Raw genomic sequence first — 24,978 nt, forward strand, 5'->3', positions numbered from 1 at the left:
TACTCCAACTGGCTTTAAAGTCCCAAGATGTGTATACACAGAATCCCTCATTACTTTAATGATGACAAATGCCAGAATACACTGCTTAAAACCTTCATATTACAGAAGTAATGCAACAGCAAGAAGAAAGTTCAGTCACTAAGGAACAGTGTTGCTGGCATTATTTCTAATGATTTGGTGGACAGAAGCAGGAGCCAAAGGGTTGGGGAGCACAGGCAAGAGAGAACCAAGAGTGGAGGAGTTGGCGAAAGACAGAGATCCTAGTAGCCAAATGAAGGCAATGGTAAAAAGCAATATCAATCCCCATCAAGGATCTGCAATAATGAACCTCAAAATTCCAGGATCACAATAGGCATTGCGGATCACAAATCCCCAGATCAAGACCTTGCGCCTTTGTGTGCGCCAGCAAATTAGAGCCTGTAGATGTGATGACTCTGGTGTTGAATTGCTAGTGAATTCTTCTGTACATGGGAAATGGTTGCCTTTGGTTCTTTATACATTAATGAATAAAATTTGCATAGCATTGTGCATGTGAAGTGCGAAGAACAGGAAATGCGTGCATTACCAGTTTTTGTATTTTACTAAAATAAAAGCAAAATACTGCGGATGCTGGAAATCTGAAATAAAAACAAGAAATGCTGGAAATACTCAGCAGGTCTGGCAGCATCTGTGGAAAGAGAAGCAGAGTTAACGTTTCGGGTCAGCGTTCCGAAGAAGGGTCACTGACCCAAAACGTTAACTCTGCTTCTCTTTCCACAGATGCTGCCAGACCTGCTGAGTGGTTCCAGCATTTCTTGTTTTTATTTGTATTTTACTAGATGACCTTCCCCACTCGTGTAAATGAATAGCTAGAAGGAAAATTAATTCAACTCAGATGACAAATAATGTTAATGAACTAAACATTTCCTTTAATTAATTCTCAATTTTGCAACAGACTGAAATTAATCCATAGTATTAAGAATGCAATTTTTATTTCCAACAGATAAAATATCTGCATGCTGTGTAAGCCAACCTAGCCCTTCAGTACTCAATGGGTTACACTAGACAACAAAGACACATACCAGTGTTCTCATCTGCAGCTCCATCAAGCTGAGGAATAGAAAGATTAGCCACCATGTTCCGATTTCCTCGCCACTCTATCTGACCGTCAGGAAACGCATTATCTTCCTCTGATGAGCAGTCACTTACATTCTTCTCTGAAAATCTGAAACAATACTTCTTTTCAATAATTCTGCAAAGATATTCATTGGCTTGAAACATTTTCAGCACAACCAATATCCTATTAGATTGGAAAGCTTACTGCATCCAAGTTTGCTGATGATACAAAGCTAGGTGGGAATGTAAGCTGTGAGTAGGACACAAGAGGCTGAAGAGAGATATAGACAGGTTTGGCAGGGTAGACAGAGGTTGCTTTCCCAGCTGGGGAATCTAGAATACTGGGGTATGGCCTCAGGATAGGGATTGATTATTTAGGACTGAGATGAGGAGAAATTTCTTCACTCGGATTTGTGAATCTTTTAAATTCCCTACCCCAGAGTGTTGTGGATGCTCCATTGTTGAGTATATTCAAGGCTGGGATAGATAGATTTGATCTCAGGGAATCCACGGGGGAAAGGAGAGTTGAAGCAGATCGTTCATGATCGTGTTGAATGGTAGAGCAAGCTCAGAGGCCATATGGTCTACTCCTGCTTCTTTTTTATGTGCGCTTATGATTTATTCACCAAACACTAATATCTAGAGTTAATCCTATTTCATATGCTGAAAAAAATGAAGTTAAACTCAGTGTCCTTCTTGTATTTGAGAATTCTTCAAATCAGTTAAATTGAATGTATTTTGATTGCAATCCACCTGTATGCAGATTATTGGAAGGGTTGCACCTCACCTACATGCCTTGATCAAGTTAGATGACCCATTGCCAAATCTCTGCTGGTAAGTGACTAGATACGAGGTGCAGAGAAGTAGATTACCCATTTACCTTGAGTGAATAACTTACTGAGACTATAGAATTTAGTAAAATTTCTTTATAAAAGGACTGAAGTCTCTTCAATTCATTCCCAACCTTGAGCACAATTACCCACTCCCGATAATTCTAATTTTTTTTTAAACCAATTTAAATTATTCAAAAAACCTTTTACGCATAATTTAAATTATCCAGTAAGGTGAATTAAGCAACTTCAAACTAATACAAGTAGATCTGTACAATTTAAAAAAAAAAAAATTTTCAATGTAATGCCTGCATTGAAAAGCTTAACAAGTCTCTGACTTCAATCGCTATTTCAGTGAAATGGAGGGGATATGGGGTTAGACGTTCAGTTGGATAGGACACTGCGGTTGCAAACAATCTAATTCAGCAAAAGGACGCAGTGGAAGGGGTGGCGAGAACAGAATTTTCAGCAAGGGCCTAAGATGATGGCTTTGGTCAACCTAGTATCTAATATTGGCTGCTTAAGACTGTGAAACACTACACATCAATGATTAAATAGAAAATACTGGTAACATGACACTATTGGTGCACAGATAAGTAGAGTGTGCTAAGACACAGCCAAGGCTTATACCATTCTGTCCTTTCTTTGGATCAATACTCAATAAATGCCTGCAGATGAATATGAATAAAAATTAGGCATTTAAAAATCAGCATTGCTGAAAATAGAGACATGTTGTTGAAGCTTTGCACTCATCAAGACAATCCACATGAATAACCAATGTCAGGGAAAACAAAAACTTATTCTGTATGAGAAGAGAGTGCTGATTGGTTGGTAAGTGAACTCTGATTGGTAGAGGCAGTGCCATGGCGAATGCACCAGTTGAATGAACCAGCTGTCACTTATTTTGTTCAGCTGAAACAGGCACAATGTTTGTACAGGAGGCGTGACTTGACATCAAGGCACCCCTATCAGAGTATGGCATCAAGGAGCCCTAGCAAAACTGAAGTCAATGGGAATCAGGGGGAAAACCCTCCGCTGGTTGGAGTCATACCTAGCGCAAAGGAAGATGGTTGTGGTCCTTGGAGGTCAGTCATCTGAGCTCCAGGACATTACTGCAGGAGTTCCTCAGGGTAGTGTCCTAGGCCCAACCATCTTGAGCGGCTTCATCAATGACCTTCCATCAATCATAAGGTCAGAAGTGGGGATGCTCGCTGATGATTGCACAATGTTCAGCACCATTCGTAGCTCCTCAAATACTGAAGGAGTCCATGTAGAAATGCAGCAAGAACTGGACAATATCCCAGCTTGGGCTGTTAAGTGCAAACGAACATTCGTGCCACAAGAGTGCCAGACAATGACCATCTCAAACAAGAGAGAATCTAACCATCGCACCTTGACATTCAATGGCATTACAATCGCTGAATTCCCCACTAACATCCATGGGGCTACCATTGACCAGAAATTGAACTGGAGTAGCCATATAATACCATGGCTACAAGAGCAGGTCAGAGGCTAGGAATCCTGCAGCGAGTAACTCACCTCCTGATTCCCCAATGCCTGTCCACCATCTATACGACACAAGTGATGGAATACTCTCCACCTGCCTGGATAGGTGCAGCTCCAACAACACTCAAGAAGCTCGACACCATTCAGGACAAGGCAGTCTGCTTGATTGGCACGCCATCCACAAACATTCACTCCCTCCACCATGGACACACAGTGGCAGCATTGTGTACCATCTACAAGATCCATGCAGCAATGCACCAAGGCTCCTTAGACAGCACCTTCCAAACTCGCGACTTCTACCAACTAGAAGAAGGGCAGCAAATGCATGGGACCACCACCAAGTTCTCCTCCAAGTGAATTGGAACTATATCGTCGTTCTTTCACTGACGCTGGGTCAAAATCCTAGAACTCCCTTCCTAACTGCACTGCGGGTATACCTACCCCAAATGGACTGCAGTGGTTCAAGAAGGCAGCTCACCACCACCTTCTCAAGGGCAATTAGGGATGGGCAATAAATGCTGGCCTAGCCAGCGATGCCCACATCCCATGAATGAATAAAAAATAAATATTCTTTCTGTCTGCAAAGAACAGGGTCCTGTGTATTAATATTTGTAGCTTCCAGTACGTGCAAATGCACCACACTGTGAGCCCTACTAACAATCTTAAATTGATCGTCAGCGTAATTCTTAGCTGTCAGCGTAATTCTTAGATTGTCAGTAGGGTTCACAGTGTGGCGCATTTGCACGTACTGGAAGCTACAAATATTAATACACAGGGCCCCTGTTCTTTGCAGCCAGAAAGGCCATGTACAAACATTGCGCCTGTTTCAGCTGAACAAAATAGGTGTCAGCCATTCGCCGGTTCATTCCTCAGGGAAATGCCTTGACCATTCAGAGTCAAGCTGCCTGGCTTAAATTTTAAACAAAGCTTGGTAGTTAACTGTCAGTCACCATAAACTGGTGCATTCGCCATGGCAACGCCTCTACCAGAGTTCACTTGCCAACCAATCAGCACTCTCTTCTCATACAGTATAAGTTGTTCTTTTCCCTTACATTGGTTATTCTTGTGATTGTCCTGATGAGTGCAAGACGAAAAGTTTCGACAGCATGTCTCTATTTTCAGCAACACTCAAGTTCTCTACTACAAAATGACTTAAAATCAGTCACAGAAAGTACAGCGTTTTCCCAAATGTTAGATAGACTAGATGTATAAATTTCTTACCTAATTTTCCCAATATTATCTGGAAATTCACCATCCCAACGCTGTGACATTATTAAACTGAGTTCCAACTCTTCTTTCTGAATTTCAGGCTCATTTTCTTCATCATCACTGTTCTGCTGGTAGCTGCAATTGCCTGCAGATTGTTGTTGCGAAGACCTACCAGGTGCAAATGGGAATCTTGTATTCGCATACCCGTCTTCCTCTAACCCAGCTAACAAATTCACCATTGCCTGGTCTTGACTGGCATCTATTTGAGCATATTGAAAATGTGTTAGTTTGCAAGCAGCAAATCTCACCCACTTACAAGACTGAATACCTTGAGTTCCCATTTTTCAAAGCAGATGTTTAAGCTATTATGCTAACATTTTCATATAAGTTGAAACAAATGAGAGAGAGACAGCACTGCAAGGGGGAAGAGCAGGTGTTAAGGTGAGGGTAGGATTGGTGACAGACTGGGCGGGATGAGGGACAGAATAAGCTCACTAGTGCCAGAGGGCAAGGTGCACTTGAGAGATTCAGGCAAGCATGCAAGGGGCACAGGGGAATAGGGTGTGGAGAATACAACTTTGAAATTTTTGCATCCGGGAATTAAATCAACTTTACCTGACTGCTATTTGAGTTTACTGCATGCTTTTACATTATATTGTGACAGAGCAGGACTAAAGTAAATCAGTTGTTTTAGTAGCATTAAAGTTTAAATCTTCAAATTCCCAATGAATATTTATACTCTGTTCCATTTAAAAACAGACAAATTAAAATTTTGGTCAAGTCTACAATACTTACTGCGCTCTTTCTCAACTCAACCAATACTACTCTTTACTCAATCCCAGTTTAGTGAAAGCAACATGGCTAATGCATCTCTTAATTTTTTCTCAATTCTTCTGCTGCATCACTACAAACTGAAACTAAAGGTCTCTTCACTTCCTACTGTAGAGGAGGAATTCCTGGAGTGCGTACGTGATGGTTTTTTGGACCAATACGTTGAGGAACCAACGAGAGAACAGGCCATCCTAGACTGGGTATTGTGTAATGAGAAAGGATTAGTTAACAATCTTGTTGTGCCGAGTCCCCTGCAGCAGAGCAACCATAACATGATAGAATTCTTCATTAAGATGGAGAGTGAGAGTTGATTCCGAGACTAGGGTCCTGAATCTAAACAAAAGAAACCATGAAGGTATGAGGCGCGAGTTGGCTATGATAAATCGGTGAACGTTACCTAAAAGGTTGACAGTGGATAGGCAACGGTTAGCATTTAAACAGCGCATGGATGAATTACAACAATTGTTCATTCCTGTCTGGCGCAAAAATAAAACAGGAAGGGTGGCTCAACTGTGGCTTACAAAAGAAATTAGGGATAGTAATCGATCCAAGGGGGAGAAATATAAAACGGCCAGAACAAGCAGCAAACCTGAGGATTGGGAGCAGTTTAGAATTCAGCAAAGGAAGACAAAGGGATTGATTAAGAAGGGGAAACTAGAGTATGAGAGTAAGCTTGCAGAAAACATAAAAACTGACTGTAAAAGCTTCTATAGATATGTGAAGAGAAAAAGATTAGTGAAGACAAATGTGGGTCCTTTACAGTCAGAAACGGGGGAATTTATAATGGGGAACAAAGAAATGGCAGATCAATTAAATACATACTTTGGTTTTGTCTTCATAAAGGAGGACACAAATTACCTCCCAGAAATGTTGGGGAACATAGGGTCTAGTGAGGAGGAGGAAATGTATGAAATCAGTATTAGTAGGGAATGGTGTTAGGGAAATTGATGGGATTGAAGGCCGATAAATCCTCAGGGCCTGATAATCTACATCCCAGAGTACTTAAGGAAGTGGCCCTAGAAATAGTAGATGCATTGCTGGCCATTTTTCAAAACTTTATAGACTCTGGAACCGTTCCAACAGATTGGAGGGTAGCTAACGTAACACCACTATTTTTAAAAAGAGGTAGAGAGAAACAGGGAATTATAGACCACTTAGCCTGACATCAGTAGTGGGGAAAATGCTAGAGTCCATTATAAAAGATGTAATAGCAGAGCACTTGGAAAACAATGACTGGATCGGACAAAGTCAACATGGATTTACGAAAGGGAAATCATGCTTGACAGATCTTCTGGAATTTTTTTGAGAATGCAACTAGCAGAAGAGATAAGGGAGAATCAGTGGATGTGGTGTATTTGGACTTTCAGAAGGCTTTCGATAAGGTCCCAAATAAGAGATTAGCATGCAAAATTAAAGCACATGGGATTGGGGGTAAGGTACTGATATGGATAGAGAACTGGTTGGCAGACTGGAAACAAAGAGTAGGAATAAACTGGTCTTTTTCCGAGTGGCAGGCAATGACTAGTGGGGTACCGCAGGGATCAGTGCTAGAACCCCAGCTATTCACAATATATATTAATGATTAGATGAGGGAATTAAATGTAATATATCCAAGTTTGCAGACGACACAAAGCTGGGTGGGAGTGTGAGCCGTGAGGAGGATGCAGAGAAGCTCCAGTGTGATTTGGATAGGTTGAGTGAGTGGGCAAACACATGGCAGATGCAGTATAATATGGATAAATGTGAGGTTATCCACTCTGGTGGCAAAAACAGAAAGGCAGATTAACTGAACGGCGCAAGATTGGGAAAGGGGGAGGTGCAGCGAGACCCGGGTGTCCATGTGCGTCAGTCGCTGAAAGTAAGCATGCAGGTGTAGCAGGCAGTTAAGGTGGCAAATGGTATGTTGGCCTTCATAGCAAGAGGATTAGAGTACAAGAGCAAGGATGTCTTGCTGCAATTATACAAGCCTTGGTGAGACTACATCTGGAGTATTGTGTGCAGTTTTGGTCTCCTTATCTGAGGAAGGATGTTCTTGCTATGGGCAGAGTGCAGTGAAGGCTCACCCGACTGATTCCTGGGATGGCAGGACTGACGTATGAAGAGAGATTGGGTCGATTAGGCTTGTATGCGCTAGAGTTCAGAAGAATGAGAGGAGATCTCATAGAAACCCTCAAAATTCTAACAGGACTGGACAGATTAGATGCAGGAAGGATGTTCCCAATGGCGGGGGAATCCAGGACCAGGGGTCACAGTCAAAGGATAAGGAGTAAGCCAATTAGGACTGAGATGAGGAGAGTTTTCGTCACCCAGAGAGTGGTGAACCTGTGGAATTCTCTACCACGGAAAGCAGTTGAATCATTAAATATATTTGAATCATTAAACATATTCAAGAAAAATTTAAATATAGTTCTTAGGGCTAATGGAATCAAGGGATACCGACAGAAGGTGGGAACAGGTTACTGAGCTTGGATGATCAGCCATGATTGTATTGAATGGCGGAGCAGGTTCGAAGGGCCGAATGGCCCACTCCTGCTCCTATTTTTCTATGTTTCTATCATTCTTAAACAAATCGTGTAACTTATGACAAAAGAAGCTTTTTTGTCAATTATAGTTATTTATTGTATACTGTGTCAGATTCCAGTACAAGTTATGATTAAGTCCAGTTAGTGCATTGATCAAGTTGCACAGTGTTACGGACAGGTGAAAATCAGTGTGGGTGTTTCCCAATCTTCACCTCCCAACTGCCCGCAATGGTGTTTTGTTAAAATGTTGCGTTGGCCCTGGAGTCTCTTTCGGGTCAAATAAACAGACAATTGACAGGTTTTTTTGTAGGTTAAAAAACTATTTATCTTTACACAAAACCGGAAATGGTTGCAACCTCACCCACACATACACAAGAATAGATATAGAGAGAAAAGGATTAAGCAGTTTAAAGTACAGTGAGGTAGGTGTTCGTAGTTTACGGTAAATCTGTTGAATTTTCTCAGGACAACAGTCTCTTTTAAAAGGTATAGGCCTGGGCATTTGTAGTCTTGAACTTGTTGAGGCGTTGTAGCTTTTCTGATGGCTACTACGGTCTCTGCTGCAGCAAGCTGAAGTATAGAATTTGCAGCAGGACTTCTTCCTTGCTTGGCTGGATCTCTTTCACAGTCCCTAGCTGGACTGCTTTCGTAAGATGCTGCCTTGATCTCCCCCCTGGCTCCTTTTTACAGTAAAAATTCATCAGAGTTTCTGTTAGGAGACATATGGTCCTCTCCCCTCCTGTCACCACACAATGGACAGGATGTGGAGGCCTTGGCTATCGATTGATGTCTGAATGGAGACCATTCTGTTAACAGGGTGCAACTTCACACCTATTCATCTTGGTTTGGGCTGAGTCCATCTGTCTCCAGAATCCTTTGTTAGTTCATTCTGTTGATGAGTCATTAATATGCAACAGTGCAAAACCTTGGGCAAAGAGGTGGATTTAAGAAAGGTTGTTTAGAGGAGGAGAGGGAGGAGATTCCATAGCCTAGATGGCTGAAGGCAATGGAGGCCTGTATTGGAGGATGTAAACCTGAAGACTACTCCAGAGATAGATTTATACACAAGGGAGATAATTTTAATTTTGAAGCCAATGCAGGTGATCAGGATCAGGATAGTATATATACAGCAGAGTTTTGGATGGGATGAAGCTCATGGAGTGTCGGTGAGAGGCCAGCCAGAAGAGTATTGGAATAGTTGGCAGTTCTGATGAAAGGTCACACAGACCTGAAACGTTAACTCTTTCTCTCTCCACAGATACTGCCCGACCTGCTGACTATTTCCAGCATTCTCAGCATTTTGCTTTTGTATTGGAATAGTCAAGTCTGGAAGTGACAAAGACAAGTATAAGGGTTTCTGCAATAGATGAACTGAGGCAGGGGTGGAGTCGGGCAATGCGATGAAGATGGAAGGAGGCAATCTTTATGATCAGAAACTCAGCTCATCAAATAAGATGCTGAGGGGGTGCGAATGGGCTGGTTGACCCTGAGACAAGGACAAGGGTTTGGAGTTTAATGATGAGGCGGAAGATAATGTCATTGCTTTTTTCCATGCTTAACTGTAAGAAACTCATTCAGCACTGGACCTCAGATAGGTAGCTGAACAAATCAGACAGTAGAGTTGGCAGTGCTGGTGCCATTGCTGGAGATGCTTTGGCAGGATTAGATTGAATCATAGAATGGTCACAGCATAGAAGACCATTCAGCCCATTGTGCCCATGCCAGCTAAGAGCTACTCGACTCAAGCCTCTCCCCTGCCTTTTGCCCATAGCCTTGCAACTTTTTCTCTTCAGATAACTATCCAATTCTCTTGGAACTGAGCAAAGGTGGTCCTCTGAACTGTACAATGTCGTAGAGACGTTGGAAGAGGAGAGCGAGGTCGACTGTCGCAAAGGCTACAGCGAGTTTGAAGCAAGGAGGATAGAAATACTGCACCATGGTCACTGGCATACAGCATCTCATTTGTGACTTATTGGGGCTTGTTTCAGTACTGCAGAGATGGAAACTTGAATGGGAAAGTTTAAACATTGAACAGTCGTAAAGATGGGCACACAGCTGGGAGGTGCCAAACGTATATGGACCACAGAATCACAGAATTCTTACAGCTCAGGAGGCCATTCGGCCCATTGCGTCCGCACCAGTTCTCCGAGTGAGCAATTCACCTTGTGGGTGATTGTCCCTTTTATTCCATGAGCTATAACTTTGCTCAAGTTTGTTGTACGGCACTGTATCAAATGCCTTTTGGAAGTCCATGTACACCACATCAACAGCATTGAACTCATCAACCCTCTCTGTTACCTCTTCAAAAACCTCCAGCAAGTTAGTTAAACATGGTTTTCCCTTAACGAATCCATGCTGGCTTTCCTTAATTAACTCTCATTTGTCCATGTGACTATTAATTTAGTCCTGCATTATTGTTTCTAGAAGTTTCCCCACCACCGAAGTTAAACTGACTGGCCTTTGGTTGCTGGACTTTTTTTGAACAAGGGTGCAACATTGGCAATTCGTCTGTCCTCTGGCACCACCTGAGTCTAAGGGAGACTGGAAAATTAATGGCCAGTGCCTCCGCAATTTCCACTCACTTCCCTCAGTACCCCTGGATGTATCTCAACCGGTCCTGATGCTTTATCAACTTTAATTATAGACAGTCTATCGAATACCTCATCAATTTTAAATCTTCTAGAGTCTGAATTACCTCCTCTTTGACTGTGGCCTGGGTAGCATCTTCTTTCTTGACAAAGACAGATGTAAAGTATTCATTTAATACCTCAAATATTCCCCTGCCTCCATGTGTAAATTCCCCTTTTGGTTCTTAATTGGCCCCACTCCACTTTTTACTATTTATATGCCTATAGAAGACTTTGAGATTCCCTTTTATGTTAACAGTCAGTTACTTTTCATACTCTCTCTTTGCTTCTCTTATTTGCCTTTTCACTTCCCCTCTGAACCTTCTATATTCAGCCTGGTTCTCCATTGTATTATCTACCTGATATCAGTTATAAGCACACTTTTTCTTCGTCATCTCAATCGCTTTTGTCATCCAGGGAGCTCTATTTGTTTGCCCTACTTTTCCCCTTCGAGGGAATATACTTGGACTGCGCCTGAACTATCTCTTCTTTGAAAGTAGTCCATTGTTCAGTTACCGTTTTTCCTGCCAACCTTTGATTCCAATTTAGTCGGCCCAGATTCATTCTTACCCCATTGAAGTTGACTTTCTCCCAGTTAATTATTCTTACTCTGGATTGTTCTTTGTCCTTTTCTATAGCCAACCTAAACCTTATGATGCAATGATCACTGTCCCCTAAATATGTTCTTCTGCTATTTGATCCACTTGGCCCACCTCATTCCCAAGAACTAGGTCCAGCAGTGCCTCCTTTCATGTTGGACTGGAAACGTACTGTCATAGAAAATTTTCCTGAACAAATTGTAGGAACCTTTGCGCCTCTTTACCCTTTACACTACAACTATCCCAGTCTTTATTCAGATAATTATAATCCCCCATTATAAATACTCTAATACATACACCTCGCTGTAATTTCTTTGCAACTATGTTCCTCTACATCCTTTCCACTAGTTGGTGGCCTTTAGACTACACCGAGCAATGTAATTGCACCTTTTGTTTTGTTCCTTAGCTTTTTTCTTTATTCATTCATGGGATGTGGGCGACGCTGGCCAGGCCAGCATTTATTGCCCATCCCTAATTGCCCGCGAGAAGTTGGTGGTGAGCTGCCTTCTTGAACTGCTGCAGTCCATTTGGGGTAGGTACACCCACTGTGCTGTTAGGAAGGGAGTTCCAGGATTTTGACCCAGCGACAGTGAAGGAACGGCGATATCGTTCCAAGTCAGGATGGTGTGTGGCTTGGAGGGGAACTTTCAGGTGGTGGCATTCCCATGTACTGTCCTTCTATTTGGTAAAGGTCGCGGGTTTGGAAGGTGCTGTCTAAGGAGCCTTGGTGCATTGCTGTAGTGCATCTTGTAGATGGTACACACTGCTGCCACTGCGCGTCGGTGGTGGAGGGAGTGAATGTTTGTAGATGGGGTGCCAATCCCATAGGGTAGGCGGTGGCGTAGTGGTATTATCACTGGACTAGTAACCCAGAGACCCAGGGTATTTCTCTGGGGACATGGGTTCGAATCCCACCACAGCAGAAAGTGGAATTTGAATTTAATTAATAAATCTGGAATTAAAAAAGCGTGTCTAATGATGGCCATGAAACCATTGTCGATTGTTGTAAAAACTAATGTCCTTTAGGGAAGGAAATCTGCTGTCCTTACCTGGTCTGGCCTACATGTGACTCCAGACCCACAACAATGTGGTTAACTCTTACATGCCCTCTGAAATTGCCTAGCAACCCACTCAGTTGTATCTAACCGCTACAAAATCTATAAAAAAGAATGAAACCGGACAGACCAACCGGCATTGACCGAGGCACCGGAAACGACAATGGCAAACCCAGCCCTGTCGACCCTGCAAAGTCCTCCTTCCTAACATCTGGGGGCTTGTGCCAAAGTTGGGACAGTTGTCCCACAGACTAGTCAAGCAACAGCCTGACAGTCATACTCACAGAATCATACCTGACAGATAATGTCCCAGACACTGCCATCACCATCCCCGCGTATGTCCTGCCCCACCGGCAGGACAGACCCACCAGAGGTGGCGGCACAGTGGTATACAGTAGGGAGGGAGGTGCCCTGGGAGTCCTCAACATCGACTCCGGACCCCATGAAGTCTCATGGCATCAGGTCAAACATGGGCAAGGTAACCTCGTACTGATTACCACCTACCGTCCTCCCTCAGCTGATGACTCAGTACTCCTCCATGTTGAACACCACTTGGAGGAAACAATGAGGGTGGCAAGGGCACAAAATGTACTCTGGGTGGGGGACCTTAATGTCCATCACCAAGAGTGGCTCGGTAGCACCACTACTGACTGAGCTGGCCGAATCCGAAAGGACATAGCTGCTAGACTGGGTCTGCGGCAGGTGGTGGGGGAACCAACACAAGGGAAAAACATACTTGACCTCGTCCTCACCAATCTGCCTGCCGCAGATGCTTCAGTCCATGACAGTATTGGTAGGAGTGACCACCGCACAGTACTTGTGGAGACGATGTCCCGCCTTCACATTGAGGACACCGTCCATCGTGTTGTGTGGCACTATCCGTGCTAAATGGCATAGATTTCGAACAGATCTAGCAATGCAAAACTGGGCATCCATGAGGCGCTGTGGGCCATCAGCAGCAGCAGAATTGTACTCATCCACAATCTGTAACCTCATGGCCCGGCATATCCCCCACTCTACCATTACCATCAAGCCAGGAGACCAACCCTGGTTCAATGAAGAGTGCAGGAGGGCATGCCAGGAGCAGCACCAGGCATACCTCAAAATGAGGTGTCAACCTGGTGAAGCTACAACCCAAAACTACTTGCATGCCAAACTGCGTAAGCAGCATGCGATAGACAGAGCTAAGCGATCCCATAACCAACGGATCAGATCTAAGCTCTGCAGTCCTGCCACATCCAGCTGTGAATGGTGGTGGACAATTAAACAACTAACTGGAGGAGTTAGGAGTTCCCCCATCATCAATGATGGGGGAACCCAGCACATCAGTGCGAAAGATACGGCTGAAGCATTTGCAACAATCTTCAGCCAGAAGTGCCGAGTTGATGATCCATCTCAGCCTCCTCCTGAAGTCCCCAGCATCACAGATGCCAGACTTCAGCCAATTCGATTCACTCCACGTGATATCAAGAAACGACTGAAGGCACTGGATACTACAAAAGCTATGGGCCCTGACAATATTCCGGCAATAGTACTGAAGACCTGTGCTCCAGAACTTGCCGCGCCCTTAGCCAAGCTGTTCCAGTACAGCTACAACACTGGCACCTACCCTGCAATGTGGAAAATTGCCCAGGTATATCCTGTACACAAAAAGCAGGACAAGTCCAACCCGGCCAATTACCGCCCCATCAGCCTACTCTCAACCATCAGTAAAGTGATGGAAGGTGTCATCAACAGTGCCATCAAGCGGCACTTGCTTAGCAATAACCTGCTCAGTGACGCTCAGTTTGGGTTCCGCCAGGGCCACTCTGCTCCTGACCTCATTACAGCCTTGGTTCAAACATGGACAAAAGAGCTGAACTCAAGAGGCGAGGTGAGAGTCATTGCCCTTGACATCAAGGCAGCATTTGACCGAGTATGGCATCAAGGAGCCCTAGCAAAACTGAGGTCAATGGGAACCAGGGGGAAAACCCTCCCCTGGCTGGAGTCATACCTAGCGCAAAGGAAGATGGTTGTGGGTGTTGCAGGTCAATCATCTGAGCTCCAGGACATCACTGCAGGAGTTCCTCAGGGTAGTTTCCTAGGCCCAACCATCTTCAGCTGCTTCATCAATGACCTTCCTTCAATCATAAGGTCAGAAGTGGGGATGTTCGCTGATGATTGCAGAATGTTCAGCACCATTCGTGACTCCTCAGATACTGAAGCAGTCTGTGCAGAAATGCAGCAAGACCTGGACAATATCCAGGCTTGGGCTGATAAGTGGCAAGTAACATTCGTGCCACACAAGTGCCAGGCAATGACCATCTCCAACAAGAGAATCTAACCATCTCTCCTTGACATTCAACAGCATTACCATCACTGAATCCCCCACTATCAGCATCCTAGGGGCTACCATTGACCAGAAACTGAACTGGAGTAGCCATATAAATACCGTGGCTACAAGAGCAGGTCAGAGGCTAGGAATCCTGAGGTGAGTAACTCACCTCCTGACTCCCCAAAGCCTGTCCACCACCTACAAGGCACAAGTCAGGAGTGTGATGGAATACTCTCCACTTGCCTGGATGGGTGCAGCTCCAACACTCAAAAAGCTCGACACCATCCAGGACAAAGCAGCCCGCTTGATTGGCACACCATCTACAAGCATTCACTCCCTCCACCACCGATGCACAGTAGCAGCAGTGTGTACCATCTACAAGATGCACTGCAGCAATGCACCAAAGCTCCTTAGAGAGCACCTTCCAAACCCATGCCCTCTACCAACTAGAAGGACAAGGGCAGCAAATACATGGGAACACCACCTGAAAAATCCCCTCCAAGTCACACACCATCCTGACTTGGAACTATATCGCCGTTCCTTCACTGTCGCTGTGTCAAAATCCTGGAACTCCCTTCCCAACAGCACTGTGGGTCCACCTACCCCAAATGGACTGCAGGGGTTCAAGAAGGCAGCTCACCACTACCTTCTCAAGGGCAATTAGGGATGGGCAATAAATGCTGGCATAGCCAGTGATGCCCACATCCCATGAATGAATAAAAATGAGAAAAAAAAAAATCAAGCGGGCTGCTTTGTCCTGGATGGTGACGAACTTCTTGAGTGTTGTTGGAGCTACACCCATCCAGGCAGGTGGAGAGTATTCCATCACACTCCTGACTAGTGGTTTTGGGGAGTCAGGAGGTGAGGAGGGAGGGCGGTAGGTGGTAATCAGTCGGAGGTTACCTTGCCCATGTTTGACCTGATGTCATGAGACTTCATGGGGTCCGGAGTCGATATTGAGGACTCCCAGGGCAACTCCCTCCCTACTGTATACCACTGTGCCACCACCTCTGGTGGGTCTGTCCTGCCGGTGGGACAGGACATACCCGGGATGGTGATAGCAGTGTCTGGAACATTGTCTGTCAGGTATGATTCTGTGAGTACGACTATGTCAGGCTGTTGCTTGACTAGTCTGTGGGATAGCTCTCCCAACTTTGGCACAAGCCCCCAGATGTTAGTAAGGAGGACTTTGCAGGGTCGACTGGGCTGGGTTTGTCGTTATCGTTTCCGGTGCCTAAGTCGATGCCGGGTGGTCCGTCCGGTTTCATTCCTTTTTATTGACTTCATAGCGGTTAGGTACAACTGAGTGGGTTGCTGGGCCATTTCAGAGTTAACCACATGTATGTTAACCACAGTTAACAGAGTTAACCACAGGCATATAAGAGTTAACCACATTGCTGTGGGTCTGGAGTCACACATAGGCCAGACCAGGTACGTACAGCAGATTTCCTTCCCTAAAGGACATTAGTGAACTAGATAGGTTTTTACAACAATCGACAATGGTTTCATGGCCATCATTAGACGAGCTTTTTAATTCCAGATTTATTAATTCAATTCAAATTCCACCTTCTGCTGTGGTGGGATTGGAACTCATGTCCCCAAAGAAATACCCTGGGTCTCTAGTGATAATACCACTACGCCACCGCCTACCCCTAGCCAAATAGATTCTAAACAGGTCAAGAAGTTGAAGATGTGTGGTTGCTTGAGCAAGATTTTCAGGAGTGAATATTGACAACAGTTTTGAAAGGGAAGGGTACAGCACCTAAGAAGAGGGAACCATTTACAATCTTAAATATCATGGGGTAGCCTGGAAGTAAGTCGGGTGGTTGGTCAGGAGTTTAGTAAGAATGGGGTTAAGGGAAGGTGGATCTCATGAGGCGATGAAGTCAGAGAGAACATGAGGATAGATTGGAGAGAAACTGGAAAAAGATTGATTTTTGGGCTAGGGCAGTGGGGGCTTGGCTTGGTGGGCAAGGAGAAGGTGCAGAAGGAGCATTCTCCCCACCACCCTTTTCTACTTAACTACTTTATGAAGAATGGAACTGTAGCTTGGAGTTGAAATATTTCAAGAATGTATTAGCCAGAACAGTCTGAGCAAGACTAATTTCATATCAGTTCACTAACTGCTGTCAATGCAGTGGTCTCTGCTCCAGCACAAGGACAGCATCAGTTTTAAGGATAACCATTATAGGAGGTCCTATCAATGTTTTTTTCCTCTAAATCAACAGGGGACTTTACACAATACTGGCTTAATTTTGTCAGACATTTCAAGGACAAAACTGATGTTGAACCTTACATACTCACTGAGAATTGGAGATTGAATTAACCTTTGTGATGAGGCGTGGAACGTCTGACTGCTCTCCATTATATTTAGAATTGTTTCTTCATCAACTATTGCTTCTTCAGTCTCTGCATTCCCTTGACTCACCCCTGTTTTTGGGCAGGGAGAGGAAAAATTTCATTAAAAAAATAAATTTATGATATTTCACTGTGAAAAGACAACTAATAAATCTACTCCTCATAATTCTAAGTCATTTTTGCACTAAAGATTTGAATTTAGATAACTTGATTTAAACCCCTTTGATTTCAGAGGAGCAGACTATACTACAAAGCTCTTAATATAGTGCAGCTGTATTACTTATTGTAGGAAAAAAACTTTGAAAACTCTCCCACATTTTTGGTAAGAATTTCTAATGAAATGAAGTTATTTATTAAACAGGAGCCATCCTAACTAAAAAAGCCAATGCTTGTGATTGTTTGAATACAATGTGAAATCAACCTCCAGTGGTTAATATTCAGAAAGCTCGATTACTCAGTTTAGAATGAGTGTCTCCTCCCTGAGTTTAGTCACAGGTCAGAACTGTAAAAGGGTGAAGTTATGCAGCTAACCCTTTGAAAGAGGACTTTAGGGCAAATGTTGAACAATATTACCTTAACATTAAGCTACATTATTCAATTAGAGTACAGAGTTTTGCCCTCCAACTGACTCATGCTTTCCTGACCCTGGACTTATCACTTTTCCACTTTTGACATCAGCATCAACATCCTTCCATTTCTAAACTACAAAATTCACCAACAGTGAGACTGTGGAGCATTCTAGAAATAAATTAACAGTCAAATACATATAGATGGACAGCACTGATAGTTTTTCCTCTTAGCTCTTGAATCTGGCAGAACAGGTAAATTAAAAGCACAAGTTACTGATGTTACAACAAATGGCAGCTCAGATCCAATATTTCTTACTTTGCTCATCATTATGTATTTCAACCAGATTAGCGGGTGTGGAGAAAAGGACTTCAGGACACAATGCATCCACATGCAAGGTCAAATTTGAAGGGAGCATTTCAAACTCTTCACTATCATCCACAGATTGTGACAAAAACCTAGTTTAAAAACAGCAAAAAAAGAGAGATGTTTTATAAGCTTGATCAAAATAATAAAAATATATTAAAGAAAACAGGAAGCTGCTTACACAGAATAGTTATTTTGCTGTAGAATCTCCTTTATTCTGCGTTGGAAGATCCTCTCACTTTCGGTGACTTGTACAGATCCACGATCTACAAATAAAAAGTACAAAGCCCATCATTAGAAAGCTTGCCTGCAAGTAATTCATTATGCATGCACGTACCTTGGGTCATACGGAGGATTTCATGACTGCCATATTTTATATATGTGCTCTAAAATAAACAAAAAAACCAATAAAAATACTTTATAGCATGGGTTTCAGTGTTACAAACCCAAGCTAACCCCATGGTTAAAAGGCAGCCTTTGAATTACCCAACATCATGTGTATTTTTTGCCAAAACAGGATGTACAATACTGCAAGTAAACATAGGATATGCAGATTACATGAGAGTCATTTCTACATCACTGAAGAAAATCACTAGAACAGATTTTTTTTGATCCACATTTTTTGGGGATTTCTTGTCAGTTTTCTTCATGTATAATTCCTAAAATTCAGCACTTATTTATTCATTTGCTTAATTCATGATGACTTTCCTCGCTGCCATTTCACTTTTACTGCTGAAAAGTTACAGACCTGAAACGTTAACTCTGCTTCTCGCTCCACAGTTGCTGCCTGACATGCTGAGTATTTCCAACACTTTCTGCTTTTATTTCAATGTCACTGTTCAGAGGCCAAGTTATTAGGTGGTTACCCAGAGGGATGCAAAAAGACTATTCTCCGTTTGGAACAGAAGCCTATTTGAGGAGAGATTATTTTAACAGAAAATAGCTACAACGGAGATCAGTCTCAAAGAAGGGCAGAACTGGGTGTTAAATATTCCTGGATACAAGGTGTTCAGGAAAGATAGGAAAGGGAGAAAAAAGGGGGAGGGGTGACGGCATTGATTGAGAGGATTGCAGTGCTGGAGAAAAAATATGTTCTGAGGGTCGAGGACGGAATCTATTCGACTAAGGAACAAAAAAGGCGCGGTTACATTGCTCAGTGTTGTCTATAGGCGACCAGCTAGTGGGAAGGACAAGGACAAGGAGGAACAAAGGAGGGGGAGCAGCCAGAAGTCGTGGTACACATTGGTACCAATGACATAGCTAGGAAAAGGGATGAGGACCTGAAAAGCAAATATCGGGAGTTAGGTTGGAAGCTAAAAGGCAGGATGAGCAGGATAGTAATCTCATGATTGATACGTGATAGTGAGGATAGAAACAGAGCGAGTGCAGCTGAACACATGGCTACAGAGCTGGTGTAGGACGGAGGGCTTCAGATATGTGGATCATTGGGATACCTTCTGGGGAAGGTGGGACCTGTACAAGGAGGACGGGTTGCATCTGAACTGGAGGGGCACCAATATCCTGGGCGGGAGGTTTGCTAGCGCTCTTCAGGAGGGTTTAAACTAGTTTGGCAGGGGGATGGGAACCGGAGCTACGGATCAGTGGATGGGGTAGCTGTTGAACAGGCAGATACAGAGTGCAGAGAGTCTGTGAGGAAGTTTAGACAGTTGACAGGGCAAAGTTGCAGCCAGTATGATGGGTTAAAGTGTGTCTATTTTAATGCAAGAAGTGTCAGGAATAAGGGTGATGAACGTAGAGCATGGATCAGTACTTGGAGCTACGATGTTGTGGCCATTATGGAGACTTGGATATCACAGGGGCAGGAATGGATGTTGGATGTTCCGGGGTTTAGATGTTTCAAAAGGAATGGGAGGGGGGGAGTGGCATTGCTAATCAGGGATAGTATCACAGCTGCAGAAAGGGAGGTCGTCGAGGATGGTTTGTCTACTGAGTCATTATGGGTGGAAGTCAGAAACAGGAAAGGAGCAGTCACTTTATTGGGAGTTTTCTATAGACCCCCCAATAGCAACAGAGACACGGAGGAACAGATTGGGAGGCAGATTTTGGAAAGGTGCAGAAGTAACAGGGTTATTGTCATGGGTGACTTCAACTTCCCTAAATATTGATTGGAACCTCCTTAGTGCAAATAGTTTGGATGGAGCAGTTTTTGTCAGGTGTGTCCAGGAAGGTTTCCTGACTCAACATGTAGATAGGCCGACTAGAGGAGAGACTATGTTGGACTTGGTGCTTGGCAACGAACCAGGCCAGGTGGCAGTTCTCTCGGTGGGAGAGCATTTCGGTGATAGTGATCACAACTCCCTGACCTTTACTATAGTCATGGAGAGGGACAGGAGCAGACGGGATGGGAAAATATTTAATTGGGGGAGGGGAAATTACAATGCTATTAGGCAGGAACTGGGGAGCATAAACTGGGAACAGATGTTCTCAGGGAAATGCACGACAGAAATGTGGAGGTTGTTTAGGGAGCACTTGCTGCGACTGCTGGATAGGTTTGTCCCGATGAGGCAAGGAAGGGATGGAAGGGTGAAGGAACCTTGGATGACAAGAGATGTGGAACAGCTAGTCAAGAGGAAGAAGGATGCTTACTTAAGGTTGAGGAAGCAAGGATCAGACAGGGCTCTAGAGGGTTACAAGGTAGCCAGGAAGGAACTGAGGAATGGACTTAGGAGAGCTAGAAGGGGACATGAAAAAGTCTTGGCGGGTAGGATTAAGGAAAATCCCAAGGCGTTCTACACTTATGTGAGGAACAAGAGGATGGCCAGAGTGAGGGTAGGGCCGATCAGGGATAGTGGAGGGAACTTGTGCCTGGAGTCGGAGGAGGTAGGGGAAGTCCTAAATGAATACTTTGCTTCAGTATTCACTAGTGAGAGGAACCTGGTCGTTTGTGAGGACAGCGTGAAACAGGCTGATATGCTCGAACAGGTTGATGTTAAGAGGGAGGATATGCTGGAAATTTTGAAAGACATGAGGACAGATAAGTCCCCGGGGCCAGACGGGATATACCCAAGGATATTACGGGAAGTGAGGGAAGAGATTGCTGCGCCTTTGGCGATGATCTTTGCGTCCTCACTGTCCACTGGAGTAGTGCCAGATGATTGGAGGGTGGCAAATGTTATTCCCTTGTTCAAGAAAGGGAATAGGGATAACCCTGGGAATTATACACCAGTCAGTCTTACGTCAGTAGTGGGCAAATTATTGGAGAGGATTCTGAGAGACAGGATTTATGATTATTTGGAAAAGCATAGTTTGATTAGAGATAGTCAGCATGGCTTTGTGAGGGGCAGGTCATGCCTCACAAGCCTTATTGAATTCTTTGAAGATGTGACAAAATACGTTGATGAAGGAAGAGCAGTGGATGTGGTGTATATGGATTTTAGCAAGGCGTTTGATAAGGTTCCCCATGGTAGGCTCATTCAGAAAGTAAGGAGGCATGGGATACAGGGGAAGTTGGCTGTCTGGATACAGAATTGGCTGGCCCATAGAAGACAGAGGGTGGTAGTAGATGGAAAGTATTCAGCCTGGAGCTCGGTGACCAGTGGTGTTCCACAGGGATCTGTTCTGGGACCTCTGCTCTTTGTGATTTTTATAAATGACTTGGATGAGGAAGTGGAAGGCTGGGTTAGCAAGTTTGCCGATGACACGAAGGTTGCTGGAGTTGTGGATAATGTGGAAGGCTGTTGTAGGTTGCAACAGGACTTTGACAGGATGCAGAGCTGGGCTGAGAAGTGGCAGATGGAGTTCAACCTGGAAAAGTGTGAAGTGATTCATTTTGGAAGGTCGAATTTGAATGCAGAATACAGGCTTAAAGACAGGATTCTTGGTAGTGTGGAGGAACAGAGGGATCTTGGGGTCCATGTCCATAGATCACTCAAAGTTGCCACTCAAGTTGATAGGGTTGTTAAGAAAGCGTATGGTGTGTTGGCTTTCATTAACAGGGGGATTGAGTTTAAGAGCCGCGGGGTTATGCTGCAGCTCTATGAAGCCCTGGTTAGACCACACTTGGAATATTGTGTTCAGTTCTGGTCGCCTCATTATAGGAAGGATGTGGCAGCTTTAGAGAGGGTGCAGAGGAGATTTACCAGGATGCTGCCTGGACTGGAGGGCATGTCTTCCGAAGAAAGGTTGAGGGAGCTAGGGCTTTTCTCATTGGAGCGAAGAAGGATGAGAGGTGACTTGATAGAGGTGTACAAGATGATGAGAGGCATAGATAGAGTGGATAGCCAGAGACTTTTTCCCAGGGTGGAAAGGGCTATCACCAGGGGGCATAATTTTAAGGTGATTGGAGGAAGGTTTCAGGGAGATGTCAGAGGTAGGTTCTTTACACAGAGTGTGGTGGGTGCGTGGAATGCACTGCCAACAGTGGTAGAAGCAGCAGATACATTAGGGACATTTAAGCGACTCTTGGATAGGTACATGGATGATAGTATGAAGGGTATGTAGGTAGTTTGATCCTAGAGTAGGTTAAAGGTTCGGCACAACATTGTGGGCCGAAGGGCCTGTACTGTGCTGTACTGTTCTATGTTCTATGTTCAATTTGCAAGGAAATTACAGAGGTTCAGAAATTGTAGCGTAGTTATAACAGGGGACTTCAATTATCCAAACATAGACTGGGATAATAGCAGTGTAAAGGGCAATGAGAAAGTTTTCTACAACTGTATGTTGCTAGTCCAACGAGAAAGGAGGCACTGCTATACCTGGTTCTTGGGAATGTGGTGGGCCAAGTGGATCAAGTGTCAGTAGGAGAGCATTTAGGGGATAGCGATCATTGTATAAGGTTTAGGTTGACTACGGAAAAGGACAAAGAACAATTCAGGGTAAGAATAATTAACTGGGGGAAGGCAAACTTCAATGGGGTAAGAATGGAGCCAGGGTGAATAAATTGGAGTCAAAAGTTGGCAAGAAAACAGGTACATGAACAATGGGCTACTTTCAAAGGAGAGAGAGTTCGGGCACAGTCAAGGTATGTTCCCTCAAAGGGGACAAGTAGGGCAAACAAATCTAGAGCTCCCTGAATGACAAAAAAAGTTAGAGATTAAGATAAAGAAAAAGTGTGCTTATGACAGATGCCAGTTGGAAAATACTATTGAGAACCAGGCTGAATCTCGAAGGTCCAGAGGGGAAGTGAAAAAGCAAATAAGAGAAGCAAAGAGACAGCACTAAGAGACTGGAAGCTAGCATTAAAGGAAATCCCAAAGTTTTTTTTTATAGGCATATAAACCATAAAAAGGTGGTACACAGAGAAGTGGGGCCGATTAAGGACCAGAACGGGGATTTACACATGGAGGCAAGGGCATAGATGAGGTATAAAATGAATACTTTGCATCTGTCTTTACCAAGGAAGAAGATGCTACCCAGGCAATGTTGAAAGAGAAGGTAAGTCAGACAATCGAGGGGTTTAAAATAGATAAAGAGAAAGTATTAGATAGGCTGTCTGTATTTAAAGTGGATAAAGCACCAGGACCAGATGAGATGCATCCAAGGATACAGAGGGAAGTGAGGATAGAAATTGCAGAGGCACTGGCCATAATATTTCATTCTTCCTTAGACTCGAGGGTGGTGCCAGAGGAGTGCAGAATTGCAAATATTTTATATTATATTTAGAGATACAGCACTGAAACAGGCCCTTCGGCCCACCGAGTCTGTGCCGAACAACAACCACCCATTTATACTAACCCTACAGTAATCCCATATTCCCTACCACCTACCAACACTAGGGGCAATTTACAATGGCCAATTTACCTATCAACCTGCAAGTCTTTGGCTGTGGGAGGAAACCAGAGCACCCGGCGAAAACCCACGCGGTCACAGGGAGAAGTTGCAAACTCTGCACAGGCAGTACCCAGAATCAAACCCGGGTCCCTGGAGCTGTGAAACTGCGGTGCTAACCACTGTGCCTCCCAAATGTTTCACCCTTGTTCAAAAACGAATGTAAAGCTAAGCCCAGCAACTGCAGGCCAGTCAGTTTAACTTCGGTAGTGAGAAAACGTCTAGAAAAAATAATTCGGGACAAAATCAGTAGTCACATGGACAAATGAGAGTTAAGTAAGGAAAGCCAGCATGGATTTCTTGAGAAAATCATGTTTAACTAACTTGCTGGAGTTTTTTTGAGCAGGTAACAGAGAGGGTTGATGACAGCAATGTTGTTGATGCGGTGTACATGGACTTTCAAAAGGCATTTGTTACAGTGCCACACAACAGACTTGTAGCTCATGGAATAAAAGGGATGGTAGCAACATGAATATGGAATTGGCTGAGTAACAGGAAACAAACAGCAGTGTTTACTGGTTGTTTTCCAGGCTGGAGGAACGTTTGTAGTGGAGTTCCCAGGGATCAGTGTTGGAATCCTTACTTTTCCGGATATATATTAATGACCTAGACCTTGGTGTACAGGGCATAATTTCAAAGTCTGCAGATGATACGAAACTTGGAAGCATTGTGAACTATGAGGAAGATAGTGTAGAACTTCACAAGGACTTAGACAAGTTGGTGGAATGGGCAGACAGGTGGCAGATTAAGTGCAATGCAAAGAAATGGAAGTGATTCATTTTGGCAGGAAGAACATGGCGAGACAACGTGTGTGGAGCTTGCAAGTTCTCCCTGTGTCTGTGTGGGTTTCCTCCGGGTGCTCCTGTTTCCTCCCACATGCCAAAGACTTGCAGGTTGGTAGGTAAATTGGCCATTATAAATTGCCCCTAGTATAGGTAGGTGGTAGGGAAAATATAGGGACAGGTGGGGATGTGGTAGGAATATGGGATTAGTGTAGGATTAGTATAAATGGGTGGTTGATGGTCGGCACAGACTCGGTGGGCCGAAGGGCCTGTTTCAGTGCTGTATCTCTAAAACTAAAACTAAAACCATAAAATAAAGGGTACAATTCCAAAGGGGGTGCAGCAGCAGAGGGCCCTCGGTATATATGTGCATAAGTCATTGAAGGTGGCAGGACAGGTTGAGAACACAGTTAAAAAAGCATACAGTATCCTGGATTTTATTAATAGGGGCATAGAGTACAAAAGTAAGGAAGTTATGTTGAACTTGTATAAGACACTTGTTTGGCCTCAGCTGAAGTGTTGCATTCAGT

At 44.0% G+C, this 24,978-nt stretch overlaps 1 protein-coding gene across 2 annotated transcripts in view; it reads right to left on the reverse strand.

Annotated features, from left to right (window-relative positions):
• Window positions 1-24,978, reverse strand: part of rev3l (REV3 like, DNA directed polymerase zeta catalytic subunit) — a 282,330-nt gene that overhangs the window by 129,850 nt on the left and 127,502 nt on the right. For both annotated transcript variants that reach the window (XM_068027364.1, XM_068027373.1), the window contains exons 8-12: window positions 18,061-18,145; window positions 17,832-17,971; window positions 16,893-17,018; window positions 4,653-4,899; window positions 1,062-1,204 (exon numbers count right to left, since the gene is read on the reverse strand). In XM_068027364.1, the coding sequence (XP_067883465.1) occupies window positions 1,062-1,204; window positions 4,653-4,899; window positions 16,893-17,018; window positions 17,832-17,971; window positions 18,061-18,145 (741 nt within the window). The remainder of the gene's footprint in view (window positions 1-1,061; window positions 1,205-4,652; window positions 4,900-16,892; window positions 17,019-17,831; window positions 17,972-18,060; window positions 18,146-24,978) is intronic.

Source organism: Heterodontus francisci, chromosome 3, assembly GCF_036365525.1.
Source record: "Heterodontus francisci isolate sHetFra1 chromosome 3, sHetFra1.hap1, whole genome shotgun sequence".
In the NCBI taxonomy this organism is placed as follows: domain Eukaryota; kingdom Metazoa; phylum Chordata; class Chondrichthyes; order Heterodontiformes; family Heterodontidae; genus Heterodontus; species Heterodontus francisci.